Genomic DNA, 19,411 nt, shown 5'->3' on the forward strand with positions numbered 1-19,411 from the left:
GGAGAATAAAACAGACTTTCAATAATTTAATGATCCAACCAACAATCATTTCTTGAAGGCCAACAATGTGCCCAACACTGTTAAGTAGGGTAACTATCAGAATGGGTCATCAGTAAACATTTATGAAAGTTTTTCTGATCCTTTAAAGAGTTAAACACTTCTAAAAAATATATTTATTTATTCATGAGGGACACACAGAGAGAGGCAGAGACATAGTCAAAGGGAGAAGTAAAAAAAAAGTAAAAAAAAAAGTAAAAAAAAAAAACAAAACAAAACAAAGGGAGAAGTAGGCTCCTTGCGGAGCCCAATGCGGGACTGGATCCCCAGACTCAGGATCATGCCCTGGATTGAGGGCAGACGCTCAACGGCTGAGCCACCCAGGTGTCCCAAGAGTTAAACACTTAGAAAGCTACCCTTATGAAATATCACATAATGAAACACACTAAGCAGTGTGGTTCTGACAAGTGTAAAATCTACTTGAAGAGCAAGATTAAGGATTGGAGTACGAGAGGTTTGTTATAAGTTTATTGGACACCTTCTGGATTTTAGGCACCACAGCTGGGACATAAGGTTAAAAGTCTCTGGCCCTTGCCCTCAAGGAATTCACAGCCTAGGGGATCTATCTACCCATCTATCTATATAAGCAATAGATAATAGCAATATAACTATGAATGTTGTGCTGCTGGAGTCCAGAGGAAGGAGCCCCAGCCTGGCTAATAAATTTCTCAGGATATTTGACATTTGAGCTGCATCTTGAAGAATGAGTTAGAGAAAATAGGTATTCCAAGAAGAAAATAATAAAAAGCATACAAAACACTTTGAGGGAGACAACTTTCCTCCTGGTTATTCTGGGCATACCAAATTTTAAATGGTCATGACAGTCCATATGTATTCAAGATTGAATGCTGCCACAAGAAAAGCAGAGCTGCCCAGGAGAGCCCAGTCGAGATGTGTGGATCCACAGACCCATGAGGAATCATAAATGACTTTTTCTACAGTTGTTCTAAATTGTAGAGTTTGGGGTGATTTGTTATATAAAAATAGTTGACCAATACAGAGGTATTATCATCCATTTATGTATGGGGTCAATGAAAGGGTATTAGGAAGAGAAGAATGGAGTTGTTGTGCCCAAGATTTTGAATCCGAGAAACCACCAAGGAGCCAACACTGATGCAAGCACACGAGGGCTTATTAGCAAGCTCGAGCTTGGGTCCAAGTATGCCCATCAGTGGGGCAGGGACTTGGACCCCTAGGTGGGTTACAGCTGGATTTTTATGGGCTGCTCTAGGGGTCTTGGTTCCTCGTTCCAGCCATGGACCTTCCGCCAAGGGCTTGCCCTTCACTTCCCTCTGACCACAGACCACACCCCTAACGGATAGCCCCAGAGCGGAGGCAGGGGGTTTCCAGAGGGGTGGGGGGAGTTTCTCAAGTTCTTAGTTCCTCATTCCGATAAGGGTGTGCTCTGCGGTTTTCCTTGGAGCTGAATTGGGCTACAGCCGCAGTTGTTGCTTATCTAGGAGCCGGGTGGGTGACATTTTCTGAATTTCTTGGGTCCCACATTCCTCCCCTTTTCAGAGGAACCCAATGCAGGACCCAGTCATGGGTCCTGAAAGTTCAGTGGTTGGTATTGTTGCCTTAGCACCAAGAGTTGAACGGGGTTAACCCCATCCCTGACAAAAGCCACTAGTTTATTAATGAAGCAGGGTCAAAGGTCAGGAGGAGGATGATAAGTGGGCCGGCTAGGGAGGACAACAAGGTAGTTAGCCAGGGGGAATGATCAAACCAGGATTCGAACCACTCCTGTTGCTGATCTTGCTCTCACTCTCCTTTTTGCCTGGACAATCCTTCCCTGACCTTTGCCATGGATTCTCTGCCCATCCCTGAGTGGTCAGTGCAGAAACAGCACTCCGTCCAGGGCAGCAGACTCCCCCTTGCTGCAGAAAAATTAGGTCTAAGCCCCTCCTGTTTTGGAGCACCACTTCAGATAAAGATGTTAGGGATTCTTGGAGGTGGGAAGTGGAGGTCTCTCTGCTCTATTTCTACATCAATGGCAGCCCCAAGGTTACTGTAGTGGAAAGCCTGGGTGGCCAGTGAGGCAATACCTCTTCCTGCGCCAGCCAAACCAATTCCTAGTAGGGTGGCGGTGGTGACAGCAGAGATGGGCTCTCGTTTATTTCGCCCGTGGGGGGTCCATCCATTGAAGTGCCTGCTCCTCTGAACAACAGATGATTCTAGGAAGTAGTTGAACCAGCACGCAGAAGCCCCCAGTTCTGTTCATAACCTGTCCCTGAGTGCAGGGAGTTAATCCCTCGAGCAGGCCCCAGCTGTCTTGGGGCGGTAATGACACCGGTCCTGTGTATAGGCCGCCTGCCATCGCACAGGACCCGGTAGTGGCCTGGAGGCCTAGGCAGGGCCCCTGGCCTGACACAGATTGTAAGGTGAGGCCTTTGCTACCGGGATTTTGGCTCCACCTGCAAGCATTAGGGTAGAAGGGGGGTCGGGTGTCATAGCACAGCCAGCAGGATCGGGGTAGATTTCTCCCGTGGCTGCGTTATGAACTATCCACGTCAGATTTTGGTGAGTGGGGGTTAGTTTCAGCCGCGAGGGGCTACAGCGCAGGTGATGTTAGCGGGTAAGTGGGAGCGACGCAGCCCTAGCTTTAGGGGATGGTCCTCGGCGGGCCGCCTCGGGGGTCAGCTGGCCGGCGCGGGTGCAGCGACCCCGGGACTTACTTCCTAACAGCATCTAAAAGCCCGACTAGATCTTCGGGTTTTCCGAGCACTTTGCATTTTGGGTTCTTCTATTACATGAATCACTGCTGGAGAACGGCCAGGACCTCGGTCGCTCTCGGGGCCCGTCGGGGGCGGGGCCGCCCGCGCTCCGGGACCCGCCAGGGAGGGGCGCCCCGTCTGCAGCCCCCGGCGCCTCCGGCAGGGCGGCGGGAGGATCAGGTCCTGGGGGAGGAATCCTGCACGACCGGATAAAGGGGCGCTTGGGTCGTAGAGTCGGTCGCCTTCTCGGCCTTTCGCTGGGCTAGAATCTTGGGAGGTCCTGCTTGGGGGTAAAAATGGTTTTAGCCAAGGAGGGGGATTCTCGACCCTGTCCCGCCAGACCAGGATGTAGGGCACCTGGTCGAGGTGGCGTCCGGTTTGTCCCTGAAGATCACGGCCTGAACCTGTAGGATAATAGGTCTGAAATTTCCCTCTCCGAATGTCCGTGCTCGGATTGAGCCCTTTCCCTAAAGTCCGAGAAGCGGAAGAGTGTGGGGGGGTTGTGTCCGCCCCACCATGTCCCCCCCCTCCCCGTCCACGCCGAGGCACAGACAGCCGTGGCGATGAACAAGGACACAGTAACGCAGACAGACGTCCCAGTGCGGCCGCGGAGACAAAACAGAAAGTGAACGAATGGGCCGGCAGCCGGCCCTCCCCCCAGGTGAGGACCCCGCCCCCCAGGCCCCCGGCGCCGCCGCCAGCGCGCCCGCCCAAGCCAGTGTCCCCCTCTACGGGTTGGCCTTCCTGCAGGTAGGAGGAGGGCAGGGAGCTCAGAACAGGCGCGCAACAGGTAGAGGAAAGTTGAGTGCACTCACCAGGCGTGGGACCCTCCGGGTGGGGTCCTGGGGTCTCTCGGATCCCGGACGAGCCCCTAAATGTCGTGCCCAAGATTGCGAATCCGAGAAACCACCAAGGAGCCGACACCGATGCAAGCGCACGAGGGTCTATTAGCCAGCTCGAGCTTGAGCCCAAGTGTGCCCGACCAGGCGGGGCAGGGACCTGGACCCAGGGGGCTTCCGGCTGGGTTTTTATGCGCAGGTCTAGGGGATTTCCAGAAGGGTGGGGGAGTTTCTCAAGCTCTTAGTTCCTCATTCCAATAAGGGCGTGCCCAGCGGTTTTCCTTGGAGCTGACTTGGGCTACAGGCTGCAGTTGTTGCTTATCTAGGAGCCAGGGGTGGGGGACATTTTCTGAATTTCTTGGGTCCCACAGAGTCCGTTTTTTTTTTCTGACAGCCCAAGAGAGAACACACAGGAGAGAACTCAAAAGCTGTATCAAGCAGGGTTTTCCAGAGAATCAAATGTGTGTCTGTTATATATTTTTATATTTATATATATATTTATATTTATTTATTTAAAGGACTTAGCTTATGTTATTGAGGAGGAAGGTAGGTCCAAAAGCTGCAGGGTGGGCCGGCGGGGTGGAGACACAGGGTGAAGTTGTATTTGGAGCCCAAGGCAGTTAGTTGGCCGACTTCCCTCTTGCTAGGAGGCGATTAGTCTTTATTCTCTTAAAACCTTCAACAGATTGGATTAGGCCCACCCTCATTGTAAAGGGTTATCAGCTTTACTGCAAGACTACAATTTAGATGTTAATTTCAGACAAAAAACACCTTCATAGAAACGTCCAGAAGAATTGCTGGGCACTGTGGCCCAGCCAAGCTGGCATATAAATTTTACCCTGGTACCAGTTGAAAAAACTGTGGACAATGGGAATGCCTCTAGGAAGCTTTGAATGAGTTCATCACAAAGTCCTGTAGCTGCAGGGCACATAGGGCTGAGGGCACTGCACAGATTCTCAGAAATGTCCTGGAGATTAATGGTTTGCTAGAAAAGCTGATGGCTCACGTTTTAGTTTCCTAGGATATGTTTTATTAAGTTTTAATTTAAGGGGTGCCTGGCGGGCTCAGTCCGTGCAGCCTGCGGCTCTGGGTCTCAGGGTTGTAAATTTGAGTCCCATGTTGGGTGTAGAGATTACTTAAAAATCTTTTAAAGTTATTTTCAGCTGGTTGAAAAGTGATTGAGAGGTAAGCTGCACATTAGTTTATCTTTCTAATAATCTCTACTTGATGTCCTTTATGCATCTCAACGTTGGTATATCTTAGAATGAATGCTTGATTTTTAATCCTTTCCAATCTTCTTTCTCCATAGTCTTTTCCACCTAGTAATTCCATCCTCACAATTGATCGCAGCAGAAACCCAGTAAATATTTTGGCGGGGATATGTGTGTGTGTGCCACAATTGTTTTATGACAAATATTCCACATCTTGACCCTCCCCATTCAGAAGTTCTTTGAGATAATGCTGTCAACCTTGGCCAGATAGGGTGGAGTCATCTGACTCGCCTCTCCTGAGAACGCTCTGTAGATACGATAGATTTTGAACTGCCTGTTGACCTGCCTGTCACTGTGTCAACCTCGGCCGTGTTCATCTGGTTGGACACGATGATATAGTTGTTGGCAAAGTGTTTCTGCCTCACATCTCTCTCAAGGCCTCTAAATATTTCATCCTATTTTGAGCATCAGGCTCAATCTGGCATCCAGGATAACTGTTGGTCACTTATTGCACGGCAGACACGTGAAAGAGGACCTCTGCTGCCTCCATTTTGACCTGTCTATACTTTCTGATTAAGTTCTTTGTTTCCAGCTTACCTGTTAACTCATGCAAAAGACCCTGTGTGCAAAGCATCCTTGATGGGAACTGAAACTACTCCTCAAGAATAAAGACTGCCCCGGGTCCCTAAGGTCCCGAGTGATTGACCCCAGGTCAGTAATTGGCCTGACCTTTTTAGCCTACCTACATGTACCCCCAACCTTTGTCCTTCATTTTCCTTATATAAACCCGGAAGTAGTTTCAGCACTTTGGAGACAGTCTTTGAGAAGTTAGTCCACTGTCTTCTTAGTGTTGGCCTCACTAAAATAAATTCTTTCCTTCTTTTACCACCACTCTCTCTGCCTCTGGATTTTATCAGCAGCCAGTGGCTGAACCTGATCTGTTTGAGACCCTTGGAGCCAGCTGCCCTTGCACCCCCGTGCTCCTGTTACACACCCACAACTGCTGGACTGGAAGTCATAAGTACCTCTATCTTTTTCACTCAAACCAGTACTTGGTCTATAATAGGTATACTGTACATTTATTCAACGGGTAAATTTTTTTTTTTTTTTTTAAGATTTTGAGAGAGCACAAGCAGGGGGTAGGGGCAGAGGGAGAGGGAAAATCAGGCTCCCTGCTGCAAGGGAGCTGATGTGGGACTCCATCCTAGGACCCAGGGATCATGACCTGAGCCAAAGACAGATACTTAACCGACTAAGCCACCCAGGCACCCCTTGAATGGGTAATCTTATTTCTCACTTTTCAGCTGAAAAGTTGACACTCAGAGGAGTAAGTAAATTTTGAAAGGTTAGAGAGTAATAGCCAAATCAATATTAACATTTTTTAACTATAAATAAAATCAGTATAATTGTGTAGAAAATTATGAGAACATAATCTATGTGTGTCTCTCTCTTTTTCTCTGTCACATACATAAAAGCACACACACAAACTTGTTTAGAATTATGGAAATCATTGTTACAGATGTGCACGGATCCATCCAGAGACCTCCTCTCAGTTGGCCAAAGTCCAATATTTTATTTTACCATAAAAAGAATTTTACAACAAAAGGCACCAAATATGATAATTCTTTATCTAAGAAAAGTTTACTGAGGGCCTGCGATGTACCAGGCGGGTAGTGCTCTGGACACTGGAGCTAACAAATTTGAGTTCCTTGTAGCTAATATTCTAAGAGGAGGAAACAGGCAATAAGCAAATGAACAAATATATAGGTTATCAGATGGCAGTAGGTGCTACGGCAAAAAATAACACCGGGGAGGGGCGCCTGAGTGGCTCAGGGTCTGCCCTTGGTTCAGGTCATGATCTCGGAGTCCTGGGATGGAGGCCCATGTTGGGCTCCCTGATCAGCAGGGAGTCGTCCTCTCCCTCTCCCTCTGTCCCAACCACCACACCCCCTGCTCACTCTCTCTTCTAATAAATAAAATCTTTAAGAAAAATAATACAGGGTAAAGAGAAAAGAAAGTATGGTGGGTGGGGACAGGTTTATTTGGCCTATTCAATTTAAACTCATTCCGAAGGTGTAGAGCATGGTCTCAGTGGGACTTAACAATCTAGTGTAGGAAGGTAAGATTAGGCATGAAAATAAGACAACAAAGGGTAAACAAGGGTACTGGCCACTGGAAGGAGCAGATGCAACTGACAGCTTGAAGAGGTCAAGATTTGGCGATTGTCCAAATGTGGGAAGGGTGGAAGTGGATAGAGCCAAGGATGATTTTCACACTGAAAGAGCAGGAGACCAGGAAAATGATAAAATAGGCACATTCGGAGAGGGAGTCAGACATGAGAATTCAACATCATAAGTGATCCAGCTAGCAGCTTAAGGCAAAAACTCTAAATCCAGGAATCCTGTACAGATCATTTATTAACTTAAAAAGTTTAAATATTTTTAATATGTAGTAAAATATTCATAACATTTAAATTTTTTTCCAGCTGTATAAGGATATTGATTTGACAAGTCTGTATGTTATGCTAAAACTTACCATTTTAAGTATATAGTTCAGGGGCATTAAGTACATTCACGTTGTGTGCAACCATCACCATCATCCATCATCCCAAACTGAACTCTGTACTCATTAACCATTAACACCCAATTCCTCCCTCCAGCCCAGCCCCTGGCAACAACCCTTCTGACTCCATGAATTTTGGTATCTCATATAAATGGTATCATACTGAAGGAGAGGAAAACTAATTTTCCTTCTACCTTTTTGAATTTTTGGCTGAGACTCCTGTATTAAAAGACATATTAACATATGAAAAATAAACAATCTATTAACATGTATACCTCATGTATACAGGAGAGATACTTGGGAAGAACAAGTAAATCCCAGAGGAAGCCCAAGCCACCATTTTATTTTTATTTTTTAATTTTTTTTCTTAAAGATTTATTTATTTATTAATGAGAGAGAGAGAAGCAGGCTCCACAGTGGGAGCCCGACGTGGGACTCAATCCCGGAACTCCAGGATCACACCCTGGGCCAAAGGCAGGCGCTAAACGGCTGAGCCACCCAGGGATCCCCCAAGCCACCATTTTAAATACCATCTTCAGAATAGACAAAGAAAGATGTTGGAGTGGGGGTATTGGGGAGGCCAATTATGGGAGGCTATCAGGAAAAGCACTATAAATAAGGACAAGGTTTGTTTTGCACATTTAAATCAGTCTCTTCTCCATTTATAAGATTTCTTGTGATTTAGTATAATTTTTCCCTGCCTGGCATAAAGAGGGAGACACCATTACAGATGGCGATTTCCTTTATAAAAGTAAATTTCCCTTACAAAAATAATTTCAATTGTGTTTTCAGAGGTTCTCCTGTGTTTTCTGTTTCCGGAAATAATCAGTTCAAAACAACCCTTATGCCCAAGAGGAATACTTTGGGGTGACATATTCTACTACTCAAATTATAACCTTTGAAACTTCTTCAAGAAGTTTCATATCCAGAAGCTCAGTTGGTAGTTTTTCCCAGATCTCATTGAATAGTCTCTTAACCCTGAGACTAGGTCAATTAGGTTAAAGAGCTGTACCTCATTTCAGGAGGTGGTGTTTCAGGTGAGCTCCCAAAGTCAGGCCTACATGAGGTGCAAGCAATCAGGATTTAATAAGAGGCATTTCTAGGGGTGCCTGGGTGGCTCAGACGGTTGAGCATTCGACTCTTGTTTTTTGGCTCAAGTGGTGATCTCAGGGTCCTGGGATGGAGCCCAGCATCAGGGTCCACACTCAATGTATTCTGTTTGAGGTTATCTTTCCCTCTCCCTCTGACCCTCATGCTTGTGCACTCTTTCTCTCAAAAAAAAAAAAAAAAAAATCTTAAATTTCTATGGCATTTCTATGGCAAAAGAAAAACAAAACTTAATGAACAGACTATAAGCTGAGTTTCTGGGTCCAGAGGGCAGTTAGTGGAGAAGATTTCTAGATATTGGGCTTGAAGCATCTTTAGAGTGAGGAGAGGCAGTGGTAATCAGATTCTCCTGGGTTGCAGTTTGAATGTCGCTGGTGACATCATCAGGTGTTCCAGTGACCTTTCTGGTTTGGCTCACATAGCAAGGCATGAAGGTTATCCATACATGAGCTATGAGCTATTGTGGTGACTTCAGTGGAGTTTTCATCAACTCATCCAGCTTCAGCTCTCAGGGCTTTAGGAAAAGGATGGTTTCTGTTCTTATTGATCCCAAGTCAGAAGGATGGGAGAAAATTGAAAATCTCCATATCTATTGGAGAAAACTAGAAGAATTCAAGATCGAGCCCAGTTTGCAGGTAGATAACAAAACCTCAAAGACAATGAACAGGACTAAAACTATGATATTCCTGAAAAGTGTGGCACTGAAAATTATTTTTCCTCCTCCCTCTGCCCCTTACGGTATTTGTCCTTTTGTGACTGGCTTATCACTTAGCATAACGTCTTCATGGTTCAACTATACTGTAGCATGTTAGCATTTCCTTTTAAAGGCTGAACGATATTTCATTGCATGTATATACCACCTTTGTTCAACTGTCGGTGGACATTTGGATTGTTCCTACCTTTTCCTGCTCTGAATGATACTGCTATGAACACGGGTGTACAAATATCTGTTTAAGCCTCTGCTTTCGGTTCATTTGCATATATACTGTTAATAGATAAACTGAAGCATATTGAAATTTTTAGGAATTGGAGCAAAAATCAATTTGGATCGGGTAGGTCCTAACCACTGTCAGGAGCTAGAGGGAAGACTTGTATAGGGAAGATGCCAAAGCAAAGCAAGGAAATTATTTGATTGCTTACTGCTTAAACAGGTACCTTATTTGGGAAGGACTGTCTGCCGCTGGACATTCTCAGGTTTCCATGTTTTAACCTTGAGGCATCTACAGGCTTAGTTTGGGTTTGCTGATGTGTAGGCTGCCCAAGCATTAGAGCCACCTCAATACAATGGCCTCCTTGTTGAATTAATCTAAAAATACCCAGAAGTGGAATTCACTTATTAATTTTTAAGATTCTGTTTAAATGCTATACCTGTAATAAGGAATATATTCCTCTAATGAAGACAATCGACTAAAGCTACTGTTTCTGGACGCCTGGATGGCTCAGTGGCTGAGCCTCTGCCTTTGGCCTAGACCCTGCTTAGGGTCTAGGGATCCAGACCCACATCAGGCTCCTGGGAAGGAGCCTGCTTCTCCCTCTCCCTCTGCGTATGTCTCTGCCTCTCTCTCTGTCTCTCATGAATAAATATCTTAAAAAACAAAAAACGAAAAAAAATAGTTTCCCCAGGCCAATAGGAACGTCTCAAAACAGTGACCCTTGCGTTGTATGTTTACTATGAGACTAGACCCCTCAAAATACCCAATTGAGTAAGCTATTTGTGATATTCCAAAGCTGTTATTACTGTCCTTTGCATATTATGGCATTGTTTGAAAGTGCAGTTCTAATATATAATTTACGGAATATTAGGTTATCGATTCATTAATAAGCACCAGCTTTTGAGTCTCTTAAAATGACTAAAAATTTTTTTTCCCCTAAAGAATGCAGCTTTGCCTCTCGGCCTCCTGAAACTAACTCTTCCACCGCCCACAATAAAGACATAAGTGGTTATAAAGTGTCCAGTTGGACGTCTGGCAGGGGAAGGACACGAGATGCAGCAATGTTTCTGAGAGATGGTCCAGTGGCTGCCCTCCCTGCACAGGTGCCCTCCCTGCACGCGGAAATGACCGGTTGGAGGTTTGGGGCTGAAGGAACGTTCTTCTGAGCTCAGAGGTCATCGGACCCGCCTTACCGAGCGCCGAGGCCCCTCCGGGCCCCGCGGGTCGTTCTGAGGCTCCGGGAGGCGGCAGGTTAGGAGGCGAGGTGCCGCCCCTGGACGCGGGGCAAGGCCGGGCCGCGCTCTGCTCGTCGCTGGGGGCGGGGAGCCCCCCGGGGAGCCCCCCCACCTCTGCGCTCGCCGGCCAGATGCCCCCCCACGCCCTCGCCGCCTGGGCAATGGCCTGGGGCACGCGCCGGCGGCCGTTAGGAGCCGCGAAACCGACGCCCCCAAGCCCCGCGCCTGGGAACCCGGGCTGCCCGAGACCGGGGCGGGGGGCGGGGGGGGCCCGGCGGGGGGGGCGCGGGTGTGGACGGCCCGGGTGTGGGCGGCGTGGCTGGGGGAGGGGGCGGCGCGGGTGTGGCCGCGGGCGGGTAACGCGGGGCGGCTCAGGTGTGGCCGCGGGTGTGGGCGGTAACGCGGGCGGGGCGGCCGGGCCTTGGGTTGAACCGCGGGGGAGGGGTCGGCGCGGGTGTGGCCGGCGCAGGTGTGGCCGCGGGCGGGTAACGCGGGCGGCTCAGGTGTGGCCGCGGGCGTGGCCGGCGCGGGTGTGGGCGGTAACGCCGGGGGCGAGCGGCGGCTCCGGAGTTGGTGACGGACGTGCGGGCCACGTTTTAGGCTGAGAACCAGGGCTTTAAGTCCCGCCTGAGCGGGTGTCGGACGCGCCTTCCCCGCCCCTGGAGTGCACCCGCGGTGGCGGGAGGCAGCCTGCGAGCGTCGGGCGGCCCAGCGGGGGAGCGGGCGCCTCGGGGTCGCAGGGTCGCTGTTCGGAGCCGCGCGTTTGGAGCCACTTGAGAAGTCAGTTACTGAAGTTGGGGGCTCTGAACTCATGGTCCAGCTTGTATCAAATTTAACGGAAAGGGGACCGATGGGGGTTACTGTATGTAGCTGGGTTTGTCCTAGTGAGAAGTGACTGTTGGTTTCTGAGCCTGTTTTGTCTGAAGCCCCGCTTAGGTTGAGTAAATTCTGTTAATTAAATGGTAACAGGTAAAGAGAAGGGAGGGAGCTTGCTCTTTTTTACTCATTTAGGCAGCTGTGGGGTCCAGACTCGCCTAAAAAGTGGTACTTTGTATTTACAGCGAGTGCTTGCCGAATCAGCTCGGATACATCGGCTTTTTTGTTGCAGCAAAACTTGGAAGCAATGGGAGAAAACAAAGAGGTAATGATTCTTTTCTTAACCTGCTTGTAGGAGTATCAAAAGGGATTCGTGAGATGGATTGAGGTAAACAGTACACTCATAGTATTTAACTGGTGTTAATGTGCTTTTGGATCAGCGAGTTTTTAACTGAAGATGGTGATTGAGGCGTGTGGCCTGAGAGGCCCGAGAGTCTGCGTTTCCAAGAAGTGTCTGGATAAACAGCCCCATGAACACTTGGAGTACGGAGGTCGTATTTCTGTGCTAATTGCTACTGTGGTTACTGAACACCTGGGAAAATGCCTTGTTAATAAAAATTAAGTCTTCAGTAGGGAAGAGATGGTGTTCAGTTCCATTTTCAACAGCCGGGGATTCATAGCCAATGAGCAAACAGAAGGGCTGTGTGGATGGAAGAGACCACAAGGGAGTGGGCTCTTGCTAAACTGATTTAACAGGATTCTTGGTAAGGCAGTAAGACAGCTCCATCAGATTTTCAAGGGGTGGTTACAAATTTGATCTGGTTGACATTAAGGGTTCTTGGTGCCTGGGTGGCTCAGTCAAATGTTTGTCTCTGGCTCAGGTCATGATCCCAGAGTCCATGGACAGACCCCTTCATTAAGCTCACTGCTCAGCAGGGAGTCTTTCTCAGCCCTGCACCCTACTTGTGCTGTCTCATTCTCAAATTTCAAGCTGGCCTGAGCAGGCCCAAGAAGATGGTGTCCAGGTCAAGGCCTAATCAGAGGGCTTGGGAGTAGTTTGGTCAAGGAGTCTCATTCTCCCACCTACTTGAACTCCAAGCTCTGGTAGTTGCCTAGAGACTGTTTTAAATGCATTAGCTCTAGGAAGTATAAACCCAAAATCTCACTTTTAAGACTGGAGGAGCTTATGTGAACTGGAGGAAATACCACTGAGTTTTTTTTTTTTTTTTTTTCCCCCCAGACACAGGTGGCTGTAAGGACAATGTATTGAGAGTGGTGAAGCTCATTTTTCCTTACTTAACTCCTGAATTTGTGGCTGATTTTAGAACACCTCTTTTCTGTTTCAGTGCAGCAGTATGGTTGATAATTGTGAAGAAGTGCCTACCAAGGAAGTGATTGAGTTCAGACCGCCACTATATAAACAGAGATACTTCTTTGTTAAAAATTTAGTGCAACAACATAAACCCAAGAAGGTATTTCTTTCCGACTGTCTTAACTGAGTCATAAAAAACCCGAAAATTTAGTTAGTAAGCAGATTATTTAAAGACTTGTTGCAAGAAAGGAAAAAGCTTTTTTTTTTTCAATAATGGAGTAAACATTTTTGGCAGGGGATACAAGGGTGGTGTGATTGGATAGTATTATGTATTAAGCTGAGGTTATCCTTTTCTAGGAGGGATCCTTAAAGTTTCCTGTAAGAGCTGTAATTTGCTCTTGGACCAGATTTTTTAATGCTATGAACCCTTCTCCCACTGTCCCATAAATGTGCCTGCTTCAGAAACCCTTTACTGAGTGCAATATTGTGGTAGATTGCAAGGCTTACCTAAAATATTAAAGGTAAAGGTTCTTTGGTGAAACAGGTTTGAGGAAAAATTGGATTGAATAGATCGAATATACCTTATTGCTAAGGGAGAGTTAGTCCCTTTTTTTTTCACATGGGAATTAGTGCTGTAATACTTTGGTTTCCTGATAGAATTGAATCAGATTTAACACGTTGCTTTTTAAGATAATATTATATGGAATCTTGTCTTGTATTAAATCCCTGGATTCCCCCTTAAAAGCCATTTAGTTACGCTAGAAGCTGATTTGGGTTATCTATCTTTGGGATTGGGTGCCATTAAAGTATTCTCCTAAAGTGGAAATCCATAATTTAGTAGGTGATTTTGCTGTGGTGAATGCAGACTTCTTGCATAATTAAGATCCATTTAATTATCTAATCCCCTTAATGTACATTTATATTAACACTGAATAAATCCCTAAAACGCTGTTCAAGATCAGATCTGTCTGATGTTTGGTATGCACACTTAGCATTTTATAGGATACCTTCCATGTGGGTTCTGGGTGCCAAAAACACAATTTACTCCCTGCCCACCCCTCGCCTGTTAGGTTTCAGGTTAATTTTGTTCTACCTAAAGATCTTGACATAATGGTTTATATGGTAATTCTCAACCACTTGAAAATTTTGGTCATTTGACTTCTATTTCAATGTTCTGTTTCATCTGTAGGTTGCAGACTTGGGCTTTGGAGATGCCACACTTATATGGATGCTAAAATACCATCATTGCATTGAACATCTTGTTGGAGTAGATACTTACGCTGGCAGTACCTCTCAATGGGAAATGTAATATCAAGTTTCTGTGCATAATTTGAAATTAGTGGCAGTGTGAGGAAGTGTCCATACAGCTTGGTTTAGAAGATTGGCACCATGATAGCCTCAAGTGCACCCGAATGACTTTATTATAATATGGAGAATAAGTTTTTCTGACCAGTGGAGAAAGCATAGCCTCAGTTAATTACAATAGCCAAACCACTGCAGATTTTCAAATGGCAAAATCTTTAATGCTGGACACCAAGAGAACTTAAACTTAAGACATTGTCCCAGGCCTTTTAATTTAAGCAGGACCAGCTCTTTAGTCTGACCAGTAATCTATGAGGAAGTTACCCTGTGACCTGGAGCTTAATACATCAAGTCATGGAAAACTGATTTAGATAATTATTAGAATTCTACAGCTGGTGAGATTCTTAATAGATTAGTATTGAAAGATCCCTTCTATGTTTTTTGCAGAAGTAATTTGAGCCCATCAGTGGGGGATTATCTAGTTCCTCGGGACCTAGATTTGACTATAACCTTGTATCGTGGCTCTGCTGTACAGAAGGACTCTCGTTTGGTTGGATTTGACTTGATGACATGTATTGAATTGTAAGTATTAAACTGATTCTTCCTGTATAAATTAGAAGCTGTATATAATTAGTATCAGTAAATTTAGTGTTCTCTAAATTTTATAATTTAAATTTGTAAAGCAGATTGCTTTGACAGGATTGGCTTTATTTTCAGATTTACAGATAAGCTGTAAAAATAGCAGGAGCACCCGTTTTTTAAAAAATATTTTATTTAGGGCAGACTGGGTGGCTAAGTGGTTTAACTCTTGCCTTCGGCCCAGGGCATGATCCTGGAGTCTCGGGATCGAGTCCCACGTCAGGCTCCCTGCAGGGAGCCTGCTTCTCCCTCTGTGTCTCTGCCTCTGTCTTTCAGGAATAAATAAATTTTTTTAAAAGATTTTATTTATTCTTGAGAGACAGAAAAAGATTTTATTTATTCTTGAGACAGAGAGAAAAAGATTTTATTTATTCTTGAGAGACAGAAAAAGATTTTATTCTTGAGAGACAGAGGCAGAGACACAGGCAGAGGGAGAAGCAGGCTCCCCGCAGGGAGCCTGACGTGGGACTCGATCCCGGGACTCCAGGATCATGCCCTGGGCTGAAGGCAAGGGCTAAACCGCTGAGCCACCCAGGGATCTCCCCAACCATTTTTCTTTTGTCTAATGTATGAATTTAAAGAAATTTCACTCAAGTGCATTATAGCTGCAACTACACATTTTGTGTATTTGCATTCATACTGCAAGGAAGCCAAATTGAAGACCCAGGATGCTGAGTCATGTACCTATGCATCTTCCAGTTACTGGTCTGGAGTTAATCTCCTGCCCCTATCACCATCCAGCTGAGCTGTAGTGGTTATGGGGAGTTGGACAGCATATTTGCCCTAAAAATGTTTGTTTATATTGTGTAGAGTTTTTCTGTCAACTAGTGTCTCTTGCTGCATCAGGATAGGAATGGCTTCCCAGGTCTAGTGGCTGTACTTAGTTGATCTGGTTCTTGAGTGTGGGTGAGAATCTACTGGTATCTGATCCTGAAGCCCACAACTAAGGCATGTATTCTGGTCTCCTAGACCTGCAGGTTTCCTGGGAGCTTATACTTTTGCTCATTTCTTTAGTTACTTTCATTGAAGCCCAGAGAGCCCTGAAAAGGAGTAACGTGGATGAAGTGCAAAGTGCGAATATGAAGAGTTGGGTTTAAGTCATTTAAGTACTGTTCTATATTTAGAGAAGGGGTAAATCAATGTAGCGATGGAAATTTTTTTAGGGACCCCTTGGTGGTCAGTGGTTAAGCATCTGCCTTCAGCTCAGAGCATGATCCTGATCTAGGATCCTTGCACGGAGCTGCTTCTTCCTCTGTCTCTGTCTCATGAATACAGTCTTTAACTAGGAAAATAATTGCATTCTTTCCTGTTGACCATTTCAGGATAGAACATTTAGATTCTGAAGATCTGGCCAAGTTTCCTGAAGTTGTATTTGGCTATTATTCCCCACGTATCATCATCATCAGCACACCAAACTCTGAATTCAATCCCCTGTTTCCAGCATCAACCTTTAGACACTTAGATCACAAATTTGAGTGGAACAGAATACAGTTTCAGACCTGGTGAGTTCGAGTCTTATCAATGTGTGTGTGTGTGTGTGTGTGTGTGTGTGTGTGTGTGTGGTATCCCACAGGAGTTTAAAATGCTATGATGTCTTTTTACATATAAATTCCCAATATTCAGCTTGGCGCATATAAAGGAGCCTCCGTATTTGGGCATATGAGACAGGCAAGCATGGAAAAGTGTATGGGGGGGGGCACCAGGTGTCTTGATACGAAGGCCTAAGTAGTAGTGTGAAGATGAGGAAACAAAGCAGAGGGCATAGGGCACTGTAGGTGAGCCTTGCCAGGGGGGTTCCTTGCCAGGGCCTTGCCAGATGGTCATGTTTCTGGCATTGCGCAACAATTGGGATTGTAACCAGTGTGGTCTCCTTTTTTACCCATAAACTGTGCTCTAACTTTTCCTTTCTCCATATTTTTGCAATTACTTGGACACTGACACTCAGGACCCTGAATCCCTCAGAAGGAAGTAAACCCTGTGTGTTACTGTGTTGCATTTAGTAAATCTTAGCTCATTATGTTAACACATTTCAAAATTGATTTCAGGGCTTCGGATGTGGCAAATCTCTACGATTACTCAGTAGAGTTTACTGGTGTGGGGTCTCCACCAGCAGGAGCTGAGCATGTTGGGTACTGTACCCAGATAGGGGTCTTCCAGAAAAACGAAGCAAAGGCAACTGAATCATGCATTTCCACACCAGAGGAACATGTTTATGAAACCGTGAGTATTTTGTGAGGTAGTGACCAGGGAAAGAAGCAGATGGGTTAGGATGCTGAACTCTGTAGAGATAAGTGTAAATGATCTTAGGAGAAGCTTTCATGCCCACAACTGGGCATGGGTTGATTAGAGACCACCTCCTTAGAGACCACCAAGCTGATGTGCCAGCGACCCTCCCCCTGTCAGCAGCAGCAGGAAAGAGGAAAGCCAGCAGTACTTCATAGTGGGGCTCAGGAAAGGAATTACCCCTGAACCTCCAAGCTTCTCAGACCCTTGTTTTCAGGTTCTGGTGTGAAGAATAAGCACGTTGCCCTTTTAACAATTTTTTAAAATATTTTTATTTATTTGTGATAGTCACAGAGAGAGAGAGCGAGAGAGGCAGAGACATAGGCAGAGGGAGAAGCAGGCTCCATGCACCAGGAGCCCGATGTGGGATTCGATCCCAGATCTCCAGGATCACGCCCTGGGCCAAAGGCAGGCGCCAAACCGCTGCGCCACCCAAGGATCCCTCTTTTTATTTTTTTTTTTTAATTTTTATTTATTTATGATAGACCTTTTAACAATTTTTATACCCTTTTCCTTCTAATATCAAGTTGGAACATTGGGTTGGTGTGAATTGGTAGAAACCTGGCTTTGGGATACTTTTTGATCATCAGGATTAAATCTTTGCAGAAACTGTGCCAGTAGTGATTCCCATTATGTTGCACTCCCGGCTGATAGGGTTTGATATACAAGTGTACAGTTAATTCGCGATGCAGGAAAGTGATGAAATTTTTTTCCTTCAGGTTTTTACAACAGCATATCCCAGTTTACAGGAGAAGAAAAACCTCCTGTTAGTCCTGAGTGCAGAGGTGTTAAGAGCCTCCAACTCTATGAGACTGCGGTTTATCGTGGATCCGAAGAAGAAAAAGGTGAACGGTAGATTGGTGCCAGAAGACAGTTGCGTCCCACGGTACGGATTAATCGTCACCGACGCTCAAAGGGCCCAAATTGAGAGCTCCCCCAAGCCTTACTGTGTGGGAAAGAAATTCTACGTGCCCCTGGAAAGACTCATTACTTTTCCAAAGGTGAACCGCTTGGTTGATAGTGTTGAGCGGCTGCGCAGCCTCCTTTCCGAGGCGCTGAAGCTGAACAGGGATCAGAGTGCCCTCCAGGTGGACTTGCATGATCACTACTCGCGGACCATGCTTTCCTACTGAAGCCGCGGACCTTAATGATAGGCCTAGTTCGAAAATTGTACGTTTAGGCAACTTAGTTTTGAATTTCCCTATCCTTGTGTGTTTTCATATGCTTTTTGGGGGTGGTGTAGGGTTCACGTTCACACGTTTCTGTTGTACCTGTGTTAAATGACTTAAATTTGTAAACTATGAAATAAAACTTTTCCATTGGAAATAAGAGTAACTTTTATTTCTAGGATTCTCAGTGCCTGGGTTGCTTAGTCAGCATCTGCCTTGGGCTCAGGTCATGATCCTGGCTCCTGGGAGCGAGTCCCGAGTCCGGCATCAGGACTCCCTACTCACCAGGGAGCCTCCTTTCTCTCGCTCTGTCACCTGCCCCTGCTTTCTCAGTCTTAAAAATTCTAGGATTCTCTGCCTCTTGGGATAAATTCTAACCCATAAACTTTGCCTAAAACAGAATACAGGAGATGTTTGAAAAGCAGCCTCCTCAACTTAAGCACCCTTTGGCAGCGTACTGCTTGGAATTGGTGGTATTAGCAGTTGAATTATAGCTTCACATTTTGGGGGAACTGGTCTCAATGAGACCCTAGGAGTGGCTAGGTAATTATGCTTGGTGGCTCTGCCACCAGAGGGACCTATTCATCTACCTCCCTGATGGACCTCAGGGCTGAAGATGGATGGTTGAGTTTTAGCTACCACTTGCTCTTTCTCTTTGGAATGACGTGGAATCTGCAAGCGGACAAGTACAAGGGCATGTGCTGGCTCTCTGATAAGGTTATTCTAGACCACTGTTTGTTCCTTGTTGAGCTTTACCACTCTGAAGCCAGGAGTTGGTTTTTATTTTGGGCTTGTGTGTGCCCAGTTGGTGTCACCTGAGAAGGAACAAGGAGAGGAAGGAAGGACATTGGCAAGTTGTCAGTCTGCCACAACTGGCGTACCCTCACAAACTGGGGCCAGACTGCCTGGGAAATGCCTCTTGGGGTCATAGTTTTTAAAGTGGATGGAAAATGGATTTGGATAGGGGGGTGGGGAAAGAAGGGACTCAGAGAATATGATCACATAAGCCCTGTTAAGGAGCTGTTCATAATTTCATAAGCCTGCTCCATCAGCCCCCTGCCTTTCTAGACTGATACTTCTCTCTTGAATGCATAGGACATGTAGATGTACTCCGGCTATGCTCCCCGTCAGCGCAAAAGGTGCTTGTCCTATTTCTAGGCCTCTGCATGACTTCTACCCATGGCTTCTCACCTGTTAGAGCCAAGGTTTCAAGCCCAGGCCAGCACTTTGTCC

General features: G+C 46.0%; 1 protein-coding gene and 2 long non-coding RNA genes across 10 annotated transcripts in view; 1 reads left to right on the top strand and 2 right to left on the bottom strand.

Moving 5' to 3' along the window:
• Positions 1-10,796, bottom strand: part of LOC111095015 — a 28,752-nt gene extending 17,956 nt beyond the window's left edge. Inside the window, exon 1 of the long non-coding RNA XR_005361060.1 lies at positions 10,616-10,796. This is a non-coding gene — a long non-coding RNA (uncharacterized LOC111095015). The remainder of the gene's footprint in view (positions 1-10,615) is intronic.
• LOC119872243 lies at positions 504-3,767 on the bottom strand. Its single transcript, XR_005361061.1, has 2 exons — positions 3,587-3,767; positions 504-3,051 (listed from the first exon to the last, which is right to left on the bottom strand). It is a non-coding gene; the product is annotated as an uncharacterized LOC119872243 (long non-coding RNA).
• Positions 3,390-18,335, top strand: HENMT1 (HEN methyltransferase 1). 8 transcript variants are annotated; one of them, XM_038541138.1, is made up of 9 exons: positions 3,390-3,432; positions 10,365-10,525; positions 11,719-11,798; positions 12,825-12,945; positions 13,975-14,090; positions 14,535-14,669; positions 16,049-16,228; positions 16,772-16,946; positions 17,729-18,335. In XM_038541138.1, exons 1-9 carry the CDS (start codon positions 3,405-3,407, stop codon positions 18,140-18,142), a joined length of 1,410 nt encoding a protein of 469 aa, XP_038397066.1. In that variant the 5' UTR covers positions 3,390-3,404; the 3' UTR covers positions 18,143-18,335. The 8 variants fall into 8 exon arrangements, with proteins under 8 accessions (XP_038397066.1, XP_038397068.1, XP_038397067.1 ...); XM_038541139.1 differs by lacking the exon at positions 3,390-3,432 and adding an exon at positions 3,455-3,521; XM_038541140.1 differs by lacking the exon at positions 10,365-10,525 and having other exon boundaries at positions 12,820-12,945.
• The last annotated feature ends 1,076 nt before the right edge of the window (positions 18,336-19,411 follow it).

This window comes from Canis lupus, chromosome 6 (genome assembly GCF_011100685.1).
Source record: "Canis lupus familiaris isolate Mischka breed German Shepherd chromosome 6, alternate assembly UU_Cfam_GSD_1.0, whole genome shotgun sequence".
NCBI lineage: Eukaryota > Metazoa > Chordata > Mammalia > Carnivora > Canidae > Canis > Canis lupus.